At 47.2% G+C, this 24,346-nt stretch overlaps 1 protein-coding gene across 1 annotated transcript; it reads left to right on the top strand.

Annotated features, from left to right (window-relative positions):
- The first annotated feature begins 13,198 nt into the window (after positions 1-13,198).
- LOC127319542 (GSH-induced LITAF domain protein) lies at positions 13,199-16,905 on the top strand. Its single transcript, XM_051349511.2, has 3 exons — positions 13,199-13,552; positions 16,377-16,503; positions 16,585-16,905. The coding sequence occupies exons 1-3, from the start codon at positions 13,311-13,313 to the stop codon at positions 16,666-16,668; spliced, it is 453 nt and encodes a 150-aa protein (XP_051205471.1). The 5' UTR covers positions 13,199-13,310; the 3' UTR covers positions 16,669-16,905.
- Positions 16,906-24,346: the final 7,441 nt, after the last annotated feature.

Genomic DNA, 24,346 nt, shown 5'->3' with positions numbered 1-24,346 from the left:
GCTGATCAAACATGGGCAAGCGAGATACCACTTTATCATACTCTCTTATGAACATTGCAATCCTGCTTATATACATGATTCATGATGCTTATTATTAATTGTTGGTACCTCTCCATGATTGACATAGCTATTAGATGATCTTATTTGCATGTATCCTATTATGAACTGCCTAAGTGTTAGCCATAGCATGAGAATATTTACATCATATGAACAAATTTGTTCGTGAAAGTTCTTTTATCGCTCAGTTGTTAACTGAATTGCTTGAGGACAAGCAATAAGCTAAGCTTGGGGGGAGTTGATACGTCCAAAACGTATCTACTTTCCCGAACACTTTTGCTAATGTTTTGCCTCTAATTTGTGTGTTTTGGATACAACTAACACGGACTAATGCTGTTTTCAGCAGAACTGCTCTGGTGTCTCGTTTTTGTGCACAAATCCAACTTTCAGGAAAATCCTCGGAATTTATGCGGAAGGTCCTATTTTCCCAGAATATTGGCGAAGCCAGAAGGGCAAGCCAGGTGGGGGCCCGAGGGCCCCACACACTAGGCCGGCGCGGCCCAGGAGGGGCCCGCGCGGCCCTAGTGTGTGGCGGCCTCGGTCGGCCCCCGACGCCCTCCTTCGGACTACTTATTGCCTTCGACCTAAAAACGCACGGAGAGAAGTGGAAGTCGCCAGAAACCCTCCAGAACGCCGCCACATCGCGAAACTCCGTCTCGGGAGCCAGAAGTCTCCGTTCTGGCACTCCGCCGGGACGGGGAATTGGAGGAGATCATCGCCATCATCACCACCGACGCCTCTTCATCAACCAGCCATGTTTCCCCCATTCATGTGTGAGTAATTCCCCCGCTGTAGGCCGAAGGGGATGGTAGGGATTGGATGAGATTGGTCATGTAATAGCATAAGATTGTTAGGGCATAGTGCCTAGTGTCCGTAATTGGTACTTTGATGATATTGTTGCAACTTGTTATGCTTAATGCTTGTCACTAGGGCCCGAGTGCCATGATCTCAGATCTGAACATGTTATTGTTTCATCATGATATTCATTGTTTATGATCTTACCTGCAAGTTGTATACACATGTCGCTGTCCGGAACCAATGGCCCCGAAGTCACAGAAATCGGGACAACCGGAGGGGATGGTAGTGATGTGAGGATCACATGTGTTCACGGAGTGTTAATGCTTTGCTTCGGTACTCTATTAAAAGGAGTACCTTAATATCCAGTAGATTCCCTTGAGGCCCGGCTGCCACCGGCTGGTAGGACAAAAGATGTTGCGCAAGTTTCTCATTGCGAGCACGTACGACTATATATGGAACACATGCCTATTGATTGCTTTGTACTTGGACACCGTTTTATTATTATCTGCAAATGCCCTGCTATGATTGTTACATGAGTTTCTCTCATCCATGCAACGCCCGTTATCCGTCCCCGTGCCTACAGTATTTTAATCCTGCTGTTTACTATAATCACTACTGCTGTCTCTGTTACTCCGCTGCTGTTATTTCACTACTCTACTTTGCTATAAAACTGTTACTACTGATAAACTCTTGCGAGCAAGTCTGTTTCCAGGTGCAGCTGAATTGACAACTCCGCTGTTAAGGCTTTCAAGTATTCTTTGTCTCCCCTTGTGTCGAATCAATAAATTGGGATTTACTTCCCGCGAAGATTGCTGCGATCCCCTATACTTGTGGGTTATCAATGGGACACTTTGGACGAGAGAAGACATATGCCATGCTCCCCACTCACTATTATTGGCCAAGAATGTACCGCGACGTGGAGCGCCTTTGCTGACGGTGTACAACATGCTTACAAGCTAAGTCAACTTCTGTGGCACCCCCGGGATCAGGGTTAGACAAATACCAGATCTTCGTCTGACATAAGCCTAACCTAGAGCTCGAGAGACTACAGTGAGAGAATCGGTAACACAACAGTGACTCTACGACTCAAAAAGTAATACAAGCTCATACCTGAGCGAAGAACCAAGGTATTACAACCAGAGGTCACTGACCTGACATACATCAATCAACGGAAGCAAAGTTATGCTATTAGACATAGCAAGATATCAAAATGCCTAAGAGGCCAGGAGCATAACGGCGACGTCCCAGCCCATAGATTCCAGGCTGCCACCTGGGAACCCCAAGCTACTCGTCGATGTCGACTAGAAACCACCATATGTTGGAGCGACTTCTTCTGAAACAAAAGCATGCAAAGCTGAGTACAGGGACTCAGCAAGACTTAGTACAACCTTTTAGCAAAGCGGGTATGCGGGCTTTCTGTGGAGCTTCTTTTGCGTAAAGCCAGTTTTCCTTTGTTAAACAAGAGGGAGAAGAAGTTCGACTACTCAGAACCTTTTAAAAGGGATAAGAGAGCGACATCTCTAGCTCTACTGATCATCATATTGTATCCACCAATCTTCATCATCTCGAACCACTATCCTCGGATTACCCCCTCAACACCCGAAGAAGGTATCCGTAAACACACATTGATTGCCAAGTTTTACGATCAGGTTAAAGTTCTCTATGATCTCCACGTCCGTTCCCAAGTCGTCCATAACCGTGGACACGGCTTTTCGAAAAGATTCATAACCCTGCAGGGGTGCACAACTTTACCCACACGCGCCAACCGACTCTTAGTGCCAACGTTTGAGCTCTCTTCCTTGGATAGCCGGCAGAGGGTGGTTGACCACGACCTTTACCTTGCTGTCGCCGAGACCATGAGTCACGCGCTAAGGATTGTTCCACCGTAACGGGTCAAGTCCCGAAGTCGGTCCTTAACGATGTGAGGCGAGGTGGGTTTCCCCAGGGGCCGCAACCCCCAGCCACCACGGCCACGCTTACCTACCTGTTATGTACCTTTTCCCCCAAATCAGAATGCAATGCATATGTCCAGATAACGTGCAAACTATGTGACTCATGGAATCTACTAGGCAAGTTAGTGAGTCGAGAGGGTACCATAATAGGGCCTCGTGTGGTTGTACGCTCGGTCTTGGTTCAAGAGGCGAGAACTCGGTTCCTAGGGTCGGCAGAAATGAAACAACCCACCACATCCCAAAGTGGCCTCTCGTCTGAGCCTTTAATCATGTTTATCATCATCTCCATACTTACCACGTCAACCTGTCATGCTAGATTCATTTCATTGTAAGGCTCCAGTCCGAAGACTGGAGTAGTAGCGTAACAAACTAAGCATGGCTAAGCATAAGAGATAAAGGCTCTCGCGACGCACACATGCCAACCCTAGTTATGCTAGGAGCAGTGGATCAGGGTATCGAGGCTACAAAGGTCGGACATGCAACAGATAGGGTAACTCTATCTATCGATAAAAGACAGTTGAATCGTATGCGATATGTAGGAACCACAGATAAAACATTTCCAAATCATAGATGAACCAGGTTAGGGCTTGCCTTTGTCCCTGACCAACCAATGTGGATCTTTGATGTATGCTTGACTTGTTCGTCGGTGGAGAAGAATTGATCTTCGGTGTTGTCGTTCTTCATCGTCTCGGACTCGTGCTCTATCGAATCGCGAAGAAGCAAATACTAGAAAGAGAGAAATAACAATCAATACATGGCATAGATGCAATGCGCATACAATAATGATGACATGTCATGTTAATTAGGTAGTGAAACTAACCCTAAGACATCATCAGGTTAACTGGGGTTCGACGGGACTAGGGTACCAGTTCCGGAACCTCAGAGGGTACAATTAGTTCTTCTAAACAAATAGGGTTTAAAGTTGTTTATTAATGCATGATTGTGTAACCAAATTGTAGATCTCATTTTTCTGAAGATTTCGATATATTATACACATTTTTCTGATTTAAAATGAAATAGTTATGAATTTTACAAGTTTTATTCATTTTAAATCATTTCTGGAAATTATGGAAATTAATAAAAACCTGACAGACTGGACCCACATGTCATAGTTTTAATCATTTCCTAAATATTTACGAAAATAATAAAATCCTGACAATGGGCCCCACCTGTCAATATATTTTCAATTTACAGAAAATAAAAACAAAATAAAAGAAAATCAAAAGGGCTGGGTCCCACCGGAGTCAACCGCCGGTGGTTGACCACGGCGGACCAGCGCCAGGGACGAGCGGCGCGGCGGCTACGGGCGCCCACATTCGCGCGACCGAGCGCGTTAGGCAGCGCGCCGGCGCAGCGGTTCCAAGTGGTGCGCGCCGCCGGAAAAAGGTCGTCGGAAGCGGCCGTGCCGGCGAGCAGCCGGCGGCGGCCGGGCATGGGTGCGCAGCGCGGCGGCGACAGAGAGGGGGAGGGAGGAAGAGGAGGGGCTCAGGAGGAAGCCCTGCTCACCAGGAGCGTGAAGGGCTAAGCGGCAGGGTCGGAGGAGGCCGCATGGCGAGTCGGCGGTCGCCGGGAGCTTCGCCGGCCTCGGCGAAGACGGTGTCGGCGGCGGCGATTCAAGCCCTCCCCGGCCGATTCCTTTGACGGGGAAGCTCAGGGAGGCGAGGCGGAGCCGATGGCGGTGGCCGTTGGGCGAGGGGGTGGCCGGAACAGCGGCGCCGGCGAGGTCTGCGGCCGGCCAGGGTTTCCTGCGCGCGGTCACAGAGAGAGGAAGAGAGGCACGTGAGGGAGAGAAGATAGGGACGGGAGAGAGGGCGTCGTGGAGGCCTTATCCCCGTCCAGGGGCGGCGGCGAGGATCTCGACGGCGAGGCCGTCGATCGAGCGGCCGGACGAGAGCCAGGCAGCTCTCTGTCTGCCTGTCGAAGAAGACAGGCCATTTTGGCCAAAACCCCCTGCAGTTTTGGTGTTTCCCTGGAAGAAATAAAACAGGGGGAAACTACTCTATTTTGGTGTTTTGAAATCTTTTAAAGATTCAAAATGTCTCTGAAAATTTAGGGAAAATATTTGGTGTCCTTCCCAATAATATTTGAGGATCGACATATTTAGGTTTAATTAAGTTTGAAATATTTCAAATAGAGGAAGAGATGCATATATTAGGGTTTCCACTTTAAATTAAGGTGCAAATTTTTCTTAATGCAATTTACATGATGCTCATGATGCACAAAACAACTCCTAATTAGGGTTGGCTAAAACAGGGCTGTTACAACTTCCAACCCCTATGGTCTTTATACACCATTGCCTATTCCTTATGCTCCTTGGTCCGATATAAGTATGGATTTTGTGCTAGGATTGCCTAGAACCAAATATGGTCATGATTCAATTTTTGTAGTGGTTGATCGATTCTCTAAAATGGCTCATTTCATACCATGCTCACGAACGGATGATGCTTCACACATTGCCTCCTTGTTTTTTAGGGAAATTGTGAGACTCCACGGTGTACCAAGAAGCATTGTGTAGGATCGAGATGTCAAGTTCATGAGTTACCTTTGGAAGACACTAATGGCCAAGTTCAACGTCAAGCTTTTGTTCTCGTCATCCTCGCACCCACAAACCGATGGGCAAGCCGAAGTGGTGAACCGAAGCCTCTCCACACTACTCCGCGTCCTTGTCAAGAAGAATTTGAAGTCATGGGAAGACTGCATTCCGCATGCGGAGTTTGCCTACAACCGCGCAAAGCACTCTACAACAATGAGAAGCCCATTCATGGTTGTCTACGGGTTTGAACCACCTACGGCGATTGACCTCCTTCCTCTCCCACTACATGAGCAAGTATACATGAACATCGACAAGCGAGCACAATACATGAAGAAGCTACATGAAGATACAAGGGCAACAATCGAGCAACAAGTTCTTCGCCAAGCCACTAGACTCAACATGAAGAAAAAGGCACGGATCTTCAATGAAGGAGACCTAGTGTGGATACACATTCGCAAGGACCGTTTCCCTCAAGAAAAAAACTCCAAGCTCAAGCCCCGAGGCGATGGTCCCTTCAAGGTCCTCAAGCGCATCAACGACAACGCCTACATCATCGACATACCAACATCCAAGTACTTGGTGAGCAACACATTCAATGTGTCCGACCTCTCACCCTATCATGGCGATGAGGAGAACATCGAGTCGAGGACGACTCTTTCCCAAGGGGGGGGATGATACGGGGTGGCCTTCGGACACCGCCGCCTCAAGACCGACAAGCCCTCCTCGTGGTCCAATGACACGAGCTCGAGCCCAAGCCCTACGCCAAGAGGTGAATTCGCTCCTTTCCGCGTATGCTTTTGATACCCCTTTGGATGGCTTGCTAGTTCATGCAAATACCCTATGTTCAATCAGGTACATCGACCAAGAAGTGAGCCATGGAGACCAAGCCATTGGAGAGAGAGCTGGAAATGATGAAGATGGAGCTACAGCGCCCAGGCCGGAACTTCCGCCCCCCAGGACCGGAACTTCCGGCCAGATGCCTTCCAGCGCCCAGAGAAATGGATCAGGCCGAAACTTCCGCCCTGAGGGACCGGAACTTCCACCCAAGTTCCGCCCAAGTTCCGAAATTGCGCCAAAACGCCCCTGGATGTTACTGCAAGGAAATGGGCAATTTACGGAACTAGGCCGGAACTTGGCCGGAACTTCCGCCCCGGCCGGAACTTCCGGCCCGCAAGACCGGAACTTCCGCCCTTGACCGGAACTTCCGCCCAGGATGACCGGAACTTCCGCCCCATCGAACTTCAGCACGACAGCACTTTTCAGCGTGTAACTTATCCCTTCGCCCCCCCACCTATAAATAGCCTTGTTGGCTCAGATCTGAGATTAGACTTGATGTGAAATTAAACCTGAGCTTAGCTCACCCTTGTGGGAACCCTACCTAGATCTTTGATCTTGTACCCACCCGGGCTCCTTATCGACTCGTGAAGATCTCTTTGGTGACTTCTACCGTTTGTTTGATCTTTTGCTTGCACTTCTACCTATTTGGTCTTTTGCTTGCACTTCTATCAACCTTCCGGTCTTTTCACCCTTCTAGATCTCTCGAGTTTCGATTTGTCGATCTCTTTGCGGGACTTCTACCGGAAGGTCTTTTCCTGCAACCTCTATCGAGTTAGTGGTTCGGGCCAACGAGGGAAAACCGATTTGTGTTCGTGTGTGTGTTGTATCCCCACGATTCCCCTACGTGTTCTTCGTGTTCATCGCGTTCATCCACCTCCCCCACGAATTCCACCCAAATCCGTGAAGATCGGGCACATCCTTGGGCTTAGCCTTTATCATAGCTACTCGTGTGCGTGACTGTACCTCCTTGTGTGCGCCACTGTACTTCTGTACATGTACTTGCTCGTGTGTACGACTGTACCTGCTCGTGTGCGCGGCTGTACCTTCTTGTGTGCGTGACTGTACTTGTACTCGCCCGTGTGTTCAATTGTACTCGTGTGTTGTACGCAACTGTACTCATGTGCATGGTCCGCGCGGGAGTACTAATCATGGTGCACATGGGGCGAGTACGCACGCGGGGCACGAATGTTGGGGCCGCACGCGCTGCCACATGTTGTTCTGTGATGGTCTAATTTTTCCTTCGCGACGGTTGGTCTTTATCTAGTGGTACCCTCTCGCAATTTTTTTTGAAAAAAAGGCCGACCTTCGCGAAGGGAAAACAACTCACTCTGCACGTGACAAGTGGCACGCTCTGGTGCTAGAAAATCCATGGGAAGTGGTCTCCCTGCTTGCCACCTGTCGCAAGGGGGAGCAATTGAGGGATGAGAGAGGAGAGAGAAGACAGGGGAGGCTAGGTTGTGTTAGCTTTCCCTTTTTTTTTCTAGATTTGGTTTTTCAAAATGAAATATCTTGAGAACCGTAAGTCCAAATTATGAACCGTTTTCACTTTTGAGATCCTCTCGTCGAGATCTTCAAAACTAGATCCCATGTTGATAGGTTTCGAGATACTTTTTTCCGTACTTCCAATACTAGTATGATTGTACTCGTGGTGTGTACCTAACTGTACTCGTGTTTCAACTGGTAAGTATTTATGTTTTTAGTGTATTTGGTGCACTTTTTCCCCTTTACTCGGTAACTGTTCTCGCTCGTGTGCGTGATTGTAGTTGCGCATGTGCGCGACTGTACCTACTCGTGTGTGCCACTGTACTCCTGTACATGTACTTGCTCGTGTGCACAACTGTACCTGCTCGTGTGCGCGATCGTATCTTCTTGTGTGCGTGACTATACTTGTACTCGCTTGCGTGTTCAACTATACTCGTGTGTTGTGCGCAACTGTACTCATGTGTTGTGTGCAACTGTACTCGTGTGCATGGTCCGCGCGGGAGTAGTAATCATGGTGCACACGGGGCGACTACGCATGCGGGGCGCGAACACGGGAACCGCACGCGCTGCCAGGTGTCATTCTGTGATGGTACAATTTTCCCTTCGCGAAGGTTTGTCTTTATCTAGTGGTACCCTCTCTCTCTCTCTCTCTCTCTCTCTCGAGGAGAAGACGACAAGAAGACAAAAGGGAGGAAAAGCCAAGGGGTACGGGCCGGGGTGGACTTGGGCCAGGAAAAGAGGTGGGCTGCGGGGGAGGGAGGGAGAGATGGACTAGAGGGAGAGATGGGCCAGAGGGAGAGAGAGAGGCCCCGGGTTAGGGTTTGTCTTTTTTATTTCAAAATTCTTTCTCCTTTATTTTATTTTAGAAAAATCTTTTGTAATTGAGTCCAGCTCAAGCAAATGTTTGAATTTTGAATACAAATGTGGAGAGAAATATAAAAGTAATGGTTATCATTGCCAACAATTTTTATATAAAAAATAAAATATTTTTGTTTAGCCAAAAACATGTGGATGATTATCCATGCATGATGATGACGTCAGAATGACGTGGTAGAACAAACAACAAAATAAAACTATTATTAGGGTTTTCCCGGGTAGTTACAGCCGGCATCCTGGTGACGGAGGGATCTGAGACTGGGAAGCTAAGGGCATCGACGGGAGGCGGGTTCATGAAGGGGGACCCACCGGAGTTGGGGATCAGCGATGGGAGCTGGCGGTGGCGGTGTTGGGAAGGTGGTAGCTCATCTAGGGTTCTGTGGAGTTGCTTCTCTCCCGAACTAAAGGCGACACCGTGCAGTGAAACATCTTCGTCGGGCAGCCACCAGAACGACGTCACGTGGCGTCCTATACCTCACCTATCATGGCGAGCTCAGAGACGCCCCCTGATGATCAACCACACCTCTTTGCACAGGTGAATCTATCGATCGTTTCCTCCGAACACGGGGGATGGGAGAGGAGACGCCACCGGCCGTTTGCTGGCGTGGGAGAAGGGAATGGGATGACTCTGAGTCGTGCTCCTGCATGCCTTATTTGATGTTTTTTAGAAGGCCTCAACCAGTATGGTCCATTAAGTAGTTCGTGGCCCGATTAACCAGGAATAGCCCAGCCTGATCTGCGGAGTAGCAGCCCGATAAAGGTGGACTGGCCTACAATAAAGGTGGGATGGTCTGTCAATCGCGATTTGACGAAGTAAAAACTGGTCAGCGACGCTCCTGGAATACCGGTTTCATCTGTACCGTTAAATGAGCAGATCCGACGGTTCCGGTCTTCCTAGCACGAAAATGTTGTGAAGAGTTCTAGGTGGGTCCGTTTTACTGTTACTTAATTTTAGTATGTGATTTCAGTTGGCATTGTAATAGAACTTTGATTCCTTATGAGTATTGCTGCAACATATTTAGATTTTAATTACTTCACGCTGCAACTATGGTTCAAACATAAAGTTTTGATTTTTCATGCATGTTGCAACGGTCTGTCAGTTGCTCTTAGTTTCTAAATGCAGTCATATCAATTCCTCTATCCTAAACGATGGGTTGAGTGAAGTTCTATCCTAAACGATGGGTTGAGTGAAGTGTATTGTGATGTAGAGAGTATTGGGTACGAGAAGGGAAACGGGTGAGAGAAGTGTTTTCACCTAAAACACTGAGTGTGGCGTTTTGGAGGTTAAGCTATATGTAGCTCTTTATTTTCTAAAATTTAAATTTGTATTTTAATTTTTTTAAAAAAATCTGAAACAATATCCTAGAGATAGTCAATAATGTATGCTACAATAGTGCAAAAGCTCAGTGCAAACTGATTTGTATTCTAGGCTACACACAATTGATAAAATCTGACAAAATTAGTAGTCTTAAAGTGTGTACTATTTACTATAAATTTTGTCAGAATTTATCATTTTTGTGAAGCCTAGAATATAAAGTAGTTTGTATTGAGATTTTACACCATCGCAGTATACATCATTAGCTATCTCTAGAATATTAATTCGAATTTTTTAACATTTTAAAATTCAAATTCTAAGTGTTTAAAAATAAGGGGCTACGTAGCTCTGCCTCCATTTCCCAAAAACACTCTGGATTATCTTTACTATTAAATCTCAATCGGTCTGGTGCGTCGTGCGTCGCTGGTTGTTTTTTATTTTGGCCCCTCACAAATCTAGAAATCAACCCGCAGCCCTTTTCCACGTCGTCAACCCTGTTCCCCAACTTCTCCGATTTTAGCAGACGCGACGCGACCCCCGACCTCAAAAAATCCCATCTCCCCTATGACGCCTCTAGATCCACATCTCCTGGTTTGATGGAGAACAGCGGGCCGAAGAAGGACAAAATCAAGCCCGGCCATCTCATCTGCGGCACGCCGAGACCCATAAAACTCCTCTCACGCCTGATCCTCCTCGTCGCTGTTGAGTGGCAGGACGGATGGAGCCAGGTGCGGCAGGGTGGTGGTGAAGCATGTGAGGCCGGGGGACATGCGTGGAGAGATGGTCGGGCACGGTAGGGCGCTGGTGCTGCTGCTTCCGAAGAAGTCAGTGAGGAGATTGGGGGATGGGAGGAGGCCACGGAAGCAGAATTTCCTGCGTGGATAGGTAGAGTCGTAGAGAGCAGATGGGGACGGAAAGCGGCTGTATGCTGCTCTTGGGGACAGACGTAGCGAGATAGTATATCTACGGCTGTGTTGCTTGGCTGATTTCTGCAGGCTATTTTGTGATTTTCATTGATTTACTAGCTATTTATGTCTGCAGCTGCTTTACTGAGACGTACGAGAGAAACCAGATTTTTTAATACAGTCTTGCCTATTGCTAGATGTATCTATGGTCAAGTGATTTGGAAAGTCGATCGATCAGAATAGTACTAGCTGGTTAAGTACTACATCGACCAATCAGTTCAATCGTTCCTCTCGTCAGCATGCCTAAGTGCCCAACCTAGCTACTCTATTTCTTGCTTCTCCTGATCCGATTGATCTGCCGCACAAGATGGAATGCAATGGTGCATGGCACCTATCCTATTTCTCACGTCCGCTCCAAGATCTTTAAACCTCCCTCGCACGCATCGACGATGGCGCACAACGAACGAAACCGGCGCAACATCGGCGGCGTGCTCCGCTCGTTGCAGCTTAGTCTCGACGAGGCGGATGTACTGTACTGGCAGCGCATCCCCGTGCCAGTGTTGTACAAGCTCCCGCACGGCTGGCACATCTCCAATGTCGGCTTCGCTGTGCCACCATCGCGGGCCCTCGCCAGTGAACGGTCGAACCTGCTGATGCTGGCGGAGAGGAACCTGACAGCCAACGCGCTCGACAGCCCGGCTTGGGCGCGGAGATTCGAAGATGAGCGCGATGTCGAGCTCGCGCGGGAGGTTGGACGCGCGAGCGGCCGCTTCAACAACATCGGCCGCCGTACCTGGTGGCACGGCCGCGACGTCGACGATACGCTGCGGCAGTACGGCTTCCGCCAGCGCACCCGCGGCGACCCACCGCGCGTGTTGTTGTACTTCCCGCTGGCGCAGTGCATGGCGTCGGCGGCGCCGACTCTGCAGATGGCGTCAGAAAGGACTGCAGCGTCCGGGAGCTCACGCAGCGGATCATCGGCATCCGGCGACTGCACGCGCTCGGCCGCGCCTCCTTCCGAAGGCATCCTCATCCGCGACGGGGTGAGGCGCGTGTCCTCTGCTCCGGCCTGTCGGAGGACGGGGTCGAGCCACCGCCGCCGCCTCAAGGAGGAGGACGTGGCGGCCTCGCCACCACCTTTGCTGGCGAAGAAAAAACAATGGTGGGAGATGGAGGCGGCCCTCCATGGCGGCGACGACCCGGAGGAGTTCCCCGGCCACAACTTCATCGGCGGCCGCTCCATCGATGGGGACAACCGGCAGATCACGATGGAACCGCCGCAGGCGGCGGTGTGGTCCGCCAGGGACCATGGCGCCAACTTCGTCAACCTCGCCTGACTTTCCGAGCTGCCGGCGCAAAAGGAGGAGAAGGCCAACGACGACGACGACTGGTCCTTCGGGCCATCTAGCGACGACGGCGACGACGACTACGACGGCAACAACCTCGACTTTAGCGCCTTCGACTCACGGCACCGCTAGATTTTTTAGCTTTATTAGTTTAAATTCGAGTTACTTTTGTAGAAATTTCGTTTGAATTTCATATGAATATCGTTTTAAAAATGATCTGGGTTGGCGTATGGGAGGTGCCGGTGTGGGAGCAACATCCTCAAATAGAGGATGCTACGCCGGCGCCCCCCATACAACATTGTGGGCGCCCCTGCTGACGTCTATTTGGGGGCCACCGGTGGAGATGCTCTAACCGAATAAATGTTTTACAAAGAACGAAGATATAGTTAAAGAAAAAGGAAAACACTGTCACATAAGTAAAGCACCATGTGAAATGCATGTTAAAAATATAAGTGCATGTGGCATTGTGTCTACATGTAAAATAAAAATTATTAGAAAAGCCGTAGCAACTAGTACTCTAAGATACACTAATACACGCCTACCAAGCCTAACGCGGTTTGATGTTTTCCTCCAACTATTGCACGTGGTTTGATCTTTTGCCCTGCCTTTTCCTGGTCCTGCCTAACGCGGTTTGATGTCCTTCTCAGGGGTGTGTTCGGTTTGGGAATTAGGTGGAATGGAATGGAACCATTCCATTCCTCGGAGCCATTCTCGCGTTCGGTTCAGGGATAAGATGGAATGGAACCGTTCCTCGAAAGGGAATATTCCGTCCAGATGCGGAACGCACCCGTCCGGGCAAATCGGCCGGACGAGGTGGAATGTCTCGATCTGCGTGCTAATTAACCAAGTTTAGCAATAATTAATCAAGTTTAGCAGTACTAATCAAGTTTAGCAAATAATTAATCGAGTTTCGAATAATTAATCGGGTGACTAATCTCACCCATTCCATTCCATTCTCATCCCATTCCAAAACCGAACACAGGGATGGAACCGTTCCGTGACAATTTTTTTGTCCAAACCGAACACAGGGATGGAACGGTTCCGTGACACTGGAATGGAATGGTTCCATTCCATTCCACCTAATTCCCAAACCGAACACACCCATAAGATCCGTTCAGACTTCTATCCCCCTCGGTTTCTCATAGCTCTGAACCACGACCGGCGACCGCCAACCATCCACCCGCAGATCTTCTGCCGCCGGTGAAGACCATGGCGACCAAGGCTTCCACGACTGCCCCCGAAGAGCCAGCGCTGGGCATCCCGTACAACCCGACGGAGGTCCAGGGTCGCTACTACTACGCGCCAGACCCCTACGCGGCGGGGATGCCGCCATCGAACGCGATATACGCCGGCGTGCCCAAGGGGGTTCCCCTGCAGCAGACCATGTTCCGCGACACGCCTGCCCCGTTCCACTGCCAGTCCTGCGGCGAAGCTGCTGTCTCCTCCGTCCGGTGAGACCGTAATCTCCCCTCCTGCGCCTTCCCTTGTTTCCCCCTTGTGATGTTGCGCCGTTAGTAGGGGAAATATATGACCTTTATGGGGTTTAGGTGCGATTTGAGCTGTGAGCGATGGAATCGTAGTGATTTGTAGATTGATTGAACCGAAACTTTCAACCCTGCGATGTTAACCTTGGATGCTGACCAAATTAGTTTTAGCTGGCCTCCTTCCTTCGGTTCAGATGGACTGACTGATTCGATTGAAAGAATGGAGAACAATGATTTTATTATTATACATAGGCGTGAGAGTTAAGAGATTATGGTTAGTTGGAAGGCTAGTGTGAGTTGTGGAAGCATGGAACAGCTGTAAAGGAAGTTTGATGATATTTAGATTGTCGAATGAGAGGAGCTGGATACTTGGTGAGCTCTTGATGCTTTTGTAGTTTTAATCAGGGTGCATGTTTTGTTGTGGGTCTGCCTTGGTTGGAAAGAGGAATTGTTGTTGCCTTACTTATTCAGTCAAACTCTACAAGACTATATAAGTAGGAACTTATGAGGATCGATGCATAATGTGAAGTTGACATAAATAAAATGTTTGTATCATGTTGGTTGGCTAATGGCTTTGATTTGAAGGATTGAACTGATTCTCGTTTTATGGATAGAATGGAATGGCACACCAGCTATAGTGCTTCCCTGAGGTCATCCTCAAGGGGATACTATTAGTACCTACTGCTTTTCCACTAACCTTAAAATGCCCACTGGGTCACTCAATATGGGTTGTCTTCCCTCTGTTAGAAGATATCGTGATGACCATCCAGACTCCCCCATTAAGGGTGCTTGCAATCATCAACTTTCTGTGCCACCGAGCTTTTCTTATCGCTCTATCGGTAGAACATAAGAAAGATTTCTGAATGCAAACTCTAAGACAAAACTTTACTTTGCTGCTCAATCCTATTAAAGTGGTTTCATTGATGGTGTTCTGGTGATACTTAGTGTCCACGTATAAACTAACCATAATATGTTTTCAAACTCATATTGTAATAGCCTTACAATATATACCATAACGTCTAATGTATTTGTATTATTAGTTGTCATGTATCGTGTAGGGTGGATATGTTTTGGGAATGTTAGTGGCGGATATGCTAATTAGACGTTACAAGTTCAAGGTTTAGAATTTCTCTGTTATGTAAACACCTGCTAAGTTGTTACTAGTAGCCTGATAGCTTCTGGTGGTTCTGTTTGCAGTTCCTAGGGTCAGTTATCTCAACTCCGAAAACACTTGTTTGGGAATGCCATGAGTGTGTTGTCTTTGGATTTTGGTAACTAGCCAACTGAAAACGAGTATTAGTCTATGTTTAAAAGTCTGGCTTATACTATTATCAGGTAGTATCTGGTTTTCTGAGTACATTGCTTGATTTCAGCCATAGCTAACTCAACTTCAACCATGAGATCAGCCATGGAGTACTTCTGTATCTTTGTGTGTCAGCAATATTTTTGTTGTAGATCAGTCTCACTTGTCTGTCCTGCATGTATATTTTTGCTGATAAGCACTCTCCTAGTTTTGTGCGCTGAAGTGTGAATGGGTGAATGAGACATAAATACAATATCCTTTAGGGCCTGTATGGAAGTTCTGAATGTATATACCCCTGTAATTTACAGGTATATTTTACTAGCCCCCAGGAAAACCCTTTTATGCGAGTGAGATCTTTTAGGTTGTAATCTCTTGTTTGGATAGAAGGTATTGAAAACAAGCAAACTGGATCATCTAAAACATGTCATCCACTGGAATAATGCAATTTATCGTCAGGCTATCAACAAGCAACTGAACATTTGCTGTGCATGTCATCTGAATAGTATGATTCCACAAAAATAGGAGTAAATATCAAACATTTTCTCCAGCAATGAACATTACACAACAAAGTCAAACATGGCAGGATGTGTTTCCCCCTTTCTTCTAGATTATCCAAAGCTTTATGGGTCTCTTGTTACTCCACCCAAATACCATCTTACCGCCCAAACACCAAACTGATGTTTCACCGAGCACTTGACCAAGAACAAGATGGAAAAGATGGGAGATGCCAGCGGCAGTGAGATTTGGGTTCTGGAGCAGATGGCATGGATTCCCTGTATGTGTGTTCAGAAGCAGATCCAGTGGAGATGAGGCGGCGGGGAGCGGACGGGACAGCGCCAGTGAAGCGGAAGCCAGGGACTAGATGAGGCATCAGCCGGGAAGATGGGAGCTGCGGGCGGAGTTTGCGGCGTCGCCTTATTAGGAGTGGTGGTTGGCGACCCCACACAAAAACAAGGATGGAGGAGAGGACACGTAGTGACCAGAGAAGAAGGGGAAGAGGGAGGAGAGCGCGCGGCTGCCTCCATTCTCACCAGTAGTTGTCTGTGACGACCGACGGGGAAGTCAGGGGTGGTGTCTCCTTCCTCTGCGATGTCGCATCCTGTCACGAAAAGCTCCTGATACCCGTTGTATTGGAGAACCGATGTGTTTTTTTACTTCCGGGTGTAATCAGCAATACAATGGATTCAGTACTGCTCTTTCAATTTTTTTTTTTTTGACCTGGTATGCTCTTTCAAATGGCCCCTAGTACTTATGATAATGAAATAAATTGATGCTCTCCCCCGCTAACCAAAAACCTGTTATTAGCATAGAACTTAGGCTCCTCACGTTTTTCATTTTTCAGTTGTAACTTGTTTTTGCGCTTGGCATTTCAGTGGCCTAATCTGTGTTTCAGTACAGTAGACATAGGGACCAAATCAGTAGGTGAAGTCAATAGTCTAATGAAAATGGAAATCACTGATGCTGATCCTTTTATGACACATTGAACAGGTCGAAGCTGAGTCTTGCATCAGTTGTGGCTTGCATGATGCCATTCATGATGGGTGTCTGCTTCCTGTGCCCTTCAATGGATTGCCTTTGGCACAAATATCACTACTGCCCTAGCTGCGGAGAAAAGGTTTGGCATATCCTATCCTATCTCCTTGTTTTCTTGCGCTTTTGCTGGTAGGTTTTATCCATTTTGCTCTGGACTCTGCAGGCAGCTGAGTTCAAGAAGGATGATCCGTGCCTTGTTGTTGATCCAACTCGCTGGACTGAGCCGAGCTTTGCTGTACCTGCGTAGAGCACTCCCATAAACTGGTGGAATATATTATGGTTTCCAACCGTGGATAGATCTTGTGTGATCTGTACATAAATGTCTACTCTGTTAGTGTTATAGTATGCCAGTAAATCTGATGTTTGTTAGTTTGTCAACATTGTCTGTCGGATGATGTTTTGTTTGCCACAGAAGTGTATTATCCTATATATACATATTTGGTTCGAGAGATTGGACAATGACATAAATATTGCTTTTCTATTACTCCCTCCGATTTAATTACTTGCTACTAGTAGAGCAATTCCAATAGTATAGCCGGTTGTTAGCTATAAGCAAGATGTCATGTCATCTATAGGTAATCTATAGGTAACATGTAACCAACAAGTACAATAGTTAGCTATAAGAATGTATTACTTTTTCAATGGTTGGTCCACCTTTCATTCACACACCTTGCTTAGGAGCACGTGCTAGAGCTAGCTCTTGCATAAGAGCTCACTTACATTCTCTCTCCTCTTCTCTCTCTTCCAACTAGACACAAATATATTATTTTAATTCTTGTAGCCAGCTGACTAGGCCTTATTGTACTTGCTCGTATGGATGTATCTAGAACTAAAATATGTCTAGATACATCTATATTAGTGACAACTAATATTATAATGCAAAGATTTTTTAGTCTCCTCTTTCCGTCCTAAGCACAATGTTCACTCATTTAAGGTTTCGTTCTAGGTACGCTAACTTGTCCACTGGGTTCATTTCACGCACATGAAGTATGTGAACTAGTCGACAAACATGTACCGTGGGATATATCTGGTCGGAATCGCATATTACAGAACTAATCACGACTATGTGGCACCGCCGACTATGCCAGCCTGAGAAAACCCAAAACTAAATTCTTGATATCGAAGACCCAAAAGACGCTCTTCGACTTTCTTTCTTCCTCCGGCGCCCGCCTAAGCCTGACCCATGTTAGAGGGGAAGATTATGATTGGAGAAGCATTTGGAAGGGGCGAGGACTTTATTTCGTTCGTAGAAACGCATCCAAACCAAAATGCATAACATAAAATGTCGCCCTCGGCATGAGGTTTCATCCTTGTATCACTGCTAGGTGTCTGGATAGTTCTTGTTACCGTCGTAAATGCACAATCGATCTACCGAGGATCAAGCAATCACAACAATAAGACAATAAACGACGTGAGATCCCCTTTCGCTCTCTTCTCCCCTCTACTGTACAAGGCGACTAGAGAGGCGAATCCTTTGCCGGCGCTGGCTCCGGCGACTTCCCTTCCCCGAGGGCCTGGTTCTCTCTGGTGGAAGGGGGGTCAATGGATCCGGCGCCCGGCTGTGTATAGCTGTAGTCTAGGATTAGGCTTCGTAGCTAGGTCTTCGGGCGTTCGTCGACATGCTCCGGCGAGGTTGACGGCGCCGTCGAATAAAGTTCCTTCCAGATCGGCGTCCAACGCAGCTTCTCTTGCTGTGGTCGGTCATGGATCTGGGAGTGTTGTGGCTGGGTTTGGTCGGCAAGACGACGGCGGCGACCAAACTCTGGTCTTTTGTGCTTCGGTTCTATCGTCGTCGCGGCGGCGTTCCCTCCGACTCCGTCCGCAGATATCGAAGCTTGTACAGGAGCGTGGTGGCCGGCATGGGCTTCACCAGTGTCGGCGCTCAGGAGATCTGCTGCTCCGGTGCAAGGTATGTGGCTCGTGGCGGCGGTTCCGATGTCTTCCTCGACAGGATCGACGGCAAGCACCGGATCTGAAGCCGACAAAGCACGGGGAGTGCCCCGGTCGACGCACCCCAACGTCTGCGCCTCGCCGGTCACGGCGGGGTCCTTTTCGACTCACAAAGCCTGATCAGGCGATGGTGCTTTTTCGGCCTCTGGGAAGATGGCGGCCTACGTCCTTCTCCGGCGTCTTTCGGCGGCGGCGACTGGCAGTGGGCATGGCTTCAGATGCAGAGAGACTCACCACAGGGACCTACTTGTTTTTTTTTTTTGGGTCTTTCTGCTTTTGTGCCGGGACATCTGTATCTTCTCGACTTCGCTCGAGGTTGGTGCGTTTGTATCGAGTCTGTCTTTGTAATTTGGTGAATGCAGTAATCTTCTAAAAAAAAAAACAATAAGACAACATCGAGATTTGTTAACGCAGTTCGGCGAATTTGTCTACTCTGTGGTGGCATGACTATGGACCCTTCTCCCCATTGATACTGCAACACTTGGCCGCCTTGGGCACCGGCACCGGCACAGCCCATCAGCTCCCCTTGCACTCCTGCTACTATCAACTTGTTATAGGTTACAACTTGTGGTGCCTCTCACGTTATATTGGAGACCTAGGCTATTAGAGTCTGACTCGAACACTACTTATAACTTATCCACACGTAATACAATTCGTAGTTCTACCGTAACCTAACTCGTTTATAATATTCGATACAAACACAATAAACTCCACCTTGACGAATATTCTCCGCCACCTTGAGTTCGTCTACGCGCCAAACTCCAGGTACTCTGGACTTGAGTTGTCTTCTATGAGCTCCACTGCTACTTCTAGACTCCACGTCACTCCACCTGAAACTGTAATCTCTTCTTTTTATTTAACTAGTAAATATGCCCGAGCGTTGCACTGGGAGAGAAACTCAAATACAATGCCACAAGTGAATAACTACGTATCTAGTTGTTCCAAAATTTATAATATCACTAATTATTGTAGCTTGACCAAATCATCTTCGGTAACCACGTAATAATGTCCCAATACTTCACTTAATAAAAATATATGTAGTAAAAAATTTACGGCTACAATCAAACCTCACTAACAAGTTGTACTACGTCAACTGAACTAAGCAAGAATTGATGTAAAAAAGTTTCAGAAATAAAGTATTGCCTAGATATTTCTTAACCTATAGTATATAATGTTTATTTTTAATACAAAGGCAAATCCAAGATTCGGTAGCACATTAGCTGTTGGTGGATTTTGTACACCCACGCATGGGTGTGGGTGTTTCCGTCACCGTTCATTGTGCTTTAAGATTCGGATAGAAAGAGGAGAGAGAAATGAATCTTTCTATCTACCATGGTGGGCACGAATCTCGAGGAATAAATGAACGGTGATAGAATCACCCACACCCATGCGTGGGTGTACAAAAGTATTTCCGCAACAACAATTGTATAGTACATGATAAGATTCTTTTTTGCGGGTAGTACCTGCTTCACGAGCACCTCAACCGCACAGAGATCAAATCTTATTCAGAGGGTGCTATGATGAATACAGTAGGCCAAAGAATAGGGTATGGCCTTCATCATCTATACATCAGCGATTGCTTCTCTGTCGATAGAGCCAGGAACAACAGAAGATAAATTGATAATAACCGTGCCGGACATATGTTTTTCAGCTTAACAAACGATAAAAAACACACCAAACTTGTAGGCAATGATCAGCTGATTTTTTTTTTCTACAGAAAGCGATAAATCAGTTATAAGGTAACAGTCCTATGTCACACATCAATGTAGCAATGTAATTCAAGGATTGCTACAGAAGTGAAGCAGCAATTGTAAACTTCAATGCATACCTGCACATAGATTATACATACTGGTTTGCTTGCCATCGTGTAGATAGAGCTAGCTTGTGTGTGCTGCATCTGAATCCTTTCTTTCATTGGCCCGTGCCTTCTCTGCATACACGAGTAACAACAGCAACGTGGTAGATTCAATTTGGCAAGTTCAAATCGGAAGATTTCAACAAGATTCGACTGTCGCCAGGTTCATCAAGTGTTAGCGACCTCTTCTATTGGGCTGGGTTATGGGCTGACACCTTGGGCTTTGGCCTGTCTGAAGACACCAAAGCCTGCCACTACATATACCAGGGAACAGGGACGCATACAGGCAGGCTTGGAACGGACGGCTTCGGCCTCCTCTGCTTTGGCTTTCTCCTTCCTCTCTAGTTCATCTCTTCTCTGTAATAGCTTGAACCTGAAGAATCCATGGTTGTAAACCTACTTGTTGAGTAATTGATCTGTGAGAAGAGCGTGGTGTTAACAATCTGGTATCAGAGCCTACGATTTTGAGCCCAAATCTTCCCAAATTCCACCTCAATTTTTCTCCCCACCACCGCCATTACTTCGGCCCGAGCTATGACGACGGAGTTGAGCAACTTCGCATCGGCGAGCCCACACGACTGTGTCCGGAAGTGGGCTGAGGACGAAGCACTCGCTCCCGATCTCGCGGGCTTCATCAACCCCAGGCGCGACCCTGCAGTGGTGTCGCCGGCTTCATCGACGGCGCGCTCGACCGCATCTCAGGGCGTCTTGAGAAGCGCCGCCCCCACCACCGACCCCAGCTTCAAGCGCGACACCCCCGTGGACGACCTGAGCCCAGGGGCACGGCGTCTCGACGACCTCATCGTCGGCAGCTCCGCATCACCAACCTCGGCCGTGTCCCCGCGTGTTCCGAGCAGTGGCGTCCGTGCTGGTGACTTCCACGAGCGAGCGCCGGCTACTTCAACCGCGACCCGCGCTCTGGAGATCTTACGTGCCATGTCCACATCGGCCATCTCCAATTCCAGTACTGGCGGTTCTACCTCCACGGCAAATTCCGACAGCGCCTACAAGTTGTTCGACAGAGTGCCGCATCGCCCCAAGTGGCCGTCAGATCATACTCTGAGCATAGTGGTATGTCGTGCACTCTACCCAGTTAATGAGGATATGCTACGGCCAATACTTGCTCCATATGGTGTGCAACAGCTGGTTGTGAATCCGAGGGTCACCAAGAGCAACGGGTCTCACTATGTGAAGGCCATTGTGGAGTTGAGATCAAGGGATGATGCGGATGAGGCTCGTGTATCCTTGCAGGGCAAGTGCCTCTTTGACGGGTGTTGCTACCTTGACGTTAAGTTTGCTTTACCATACGAGTTGGCATCCATGGAGACATCAACAGGAGCCACATCTACCACCGCCTCGACTGCTTGTGTGATACACGATGGCGTCTCCCACATCGAGATGCCAGCAGGTGACAGTTTCCTACCACCGACAAATGCAGTTGCTGTACCTAGCACCACCTTCTCATTGGTGTATCCCTGCACCGAAACCGTGGCGGCATCCTTTGCGGCGAATGTCCTTCACCAGTGCTGCAGTGAGTTATGTGGTCACCATCCCTGTACCGAGGCCTCTGAGGCGAACAAGTCAGAAATGGGGTTGAGCTCAATGCAGGCTGCTGCCATATCTGCCACAACGAAGGTGTCGATGATGCCAAATGACATGTCCCTCCAGACCGCACACGGCTTCGCTATTTTTGGCACTGATCAGTCCAGCGTCTCAGGATGTGGTGCCACCCTCGACGCCAATGACACCTCTGCTAACAAGGTGTTCCTTGACACTGAGGACATGTTCCCTACCACTCCAATGTCCTCTGAGCTATCAACCTTCCAGCCGCTGGAATTTTATGATTGCAGACGTGGTGCATTTGTGCAATGGTCACCTCCTCTTGGTATGTGTGTGAACCTGCCAATGGATTTATTGGAGCAGGACGATCAGTTGCAGTATATAGGAAGAAAACAGTGGCTAATTGAAGAAATTTCAGTGGAAGTCAGCAGTATCAAGGAAGAACTTGAACCAATAAATCATCTTTGGACAATGATGCTCAATGATCTGAATGAAGGTTTTTCCCTTGAGCACTTATGGGACCCAGGCGGCTTAATCTTGTCAAGTTGGCATTTACAGCAACTAGAAGCAATTCTGAGCCACAAAAATAGTTCTTCTGTTGATATATCTGAGCAAGAATCAATAGCTTTTGCTAATCTGCAGACCGCTCTTTATTCACCATGGTGCATGGAATGTGTGAAGTCTGATATTGGAAAGACCCAGACGTGTTGGCTACAATTGCAACCGAAGCCTCCATGGTCACATCTGACTACAGTCAGTTTCACTAGTGAGTTTGGGAGCAATGTGTTGGCTGTTTCCGAACCTTTACTCGTCATTGGCATTACTGTTAAGTTGAATCTGAATAATTTTGCTACATGGTACATATTCTGTGCAAGGGCTGGCTCCTGTTCAACATTGAGAAATGCTAAGCAAATTCTGAGCGTAGATACCTGCAGCCGAAATTTGCCAAACAGTATTAAACTACAGAATCCTTCTTGCTGGAATGGGTGGAGTTCCATTTTGCTGCTAATCTGTTGGACCCCTTTTCTCTTTATACAATGGTTTGGAGGACTAACTGGTGCAGTACAAGGATATACCAGCTCTAGTACTTGTACATCACTTGCCTTTCAGGAGTATTATGCTAGTAGCAGCAAGTCTGGCCAGTCAATCCTTTCAAAAGCATTCTCATGGGATCCTGGCGTACGAACACTTATCAAGATCGACCACAGGAGATGCAAACAAATCCAAGTTAAGGACGGGAGAAATTCCAAAACTACATATCAAGGTATCGTCCAAGTCCACATTGCCAGCATCTACTACCTCGACTATGCTTGCTACTTCGACAGTGTCCGTGCTGACTACTACTGTGACACCTTCCTCGACTAGCAAACCGAAACCTTATGGGCCTAGAGATTCACCCGGCAAATTGTGTTGCAGACCATCTCATAGCGGAAGTTGAAGGCTAGCCCCGCTGGTGTTCATGTTGGCAAGCAAACAAGCAGGGTAGAGGGGCTATTTCGTTTGGTTTCTGGTCTTGGTCAGCACCAAAGGAGATGATTATGAGCTTGCCGCCATGTCTATCTTGCCCTGCATACCAGCTGCCGCTCTTCAATTTGAGGTTCCACTACACAACAATCTAGCCAATAGCATATACCTAATATTAATACGGAGTAGGAGGAAAACTTCATCTCGTATCAACTTGTTGCTATGTCACAAAAAATCTCCCACATCTATATTAAGCATATCAAAAGAAACAAATTAATACATTTACATTGTTGACAATAAACCATGAAAAAATTCAAGCGCAAAATGATGCATAGTGCTCATGGAATGCACTCAGAAATATTGTTCAATAAAGTATAATTTTGCACATTCTTTATAGAAGTAATATTTTTCAAGACTATTTACAAAGCAAAACATGTACAGAAATCTAGAACCATTAGACAGCGCATTTGTAGTACCACACATTACATCCATGAACCGAGTAGGATTTTAATAAAATAGTATTACGCTATGAAGATTCACATTGTCCAGATTTCAGGGGCAAGAACTGTTGAATTTAGATGGGCTGCAGCCCAGTAAGGCAACCCATATGGACAAGGCATTTCTGAACTCGGGTGTAGATGCTCTTGTTTTAATAAAAAATTCAGAAAAAATAGTAAAAAAATTCAAAAAAATCTGAAATTTTTGGACAATGAACATGAACAAGTGTTCTATCTGCACACCACAAATCTCCAGAAAAAGTCATATGTAGTGGTCTGTGCAAAAAAAGACAAATCGGAGTGATGTAAGAAACAAATCTAGATGTTCCAAACAACACCTCACTTTGTCTTTTTTGCACAGACCAATATATATGTATTTTCTAGGAGATTTTTGGTGTGCAGTTAGGACACTTGTTTATGTTCATTGTCCAAAAATTTCAGATTTTTTTAAATTTTTTTACTATTTTTTTAAATTTTTTTCATCAATCAGGTGCATCTACACCCAAGTTCAGAACTGGTTTTTCGAACCCATATAGTCTACAATTCCTGAAATCTCAAGGCCCATCACGTTAGCAGCTTGGGACAGCCTTGGGGGACAA

Source organism: Lolium perenne, chromosome 6, assembly GCF_019359855.2.
Source record: "Lolium perenne isolate Kyuss_39 chromosome 6, Kyuss_2.0, whole genome shotgun sequence".
NCBI classification, from domain to species: Eukaryota; Viridiplantae; Streptophyta; class Magnoliopsida; order Poales; family Poaceae; genus Lolium; species Lolium perenne.
This window is presented reverse-complemented; position numbering and strand designations above follow the sequence as displayed.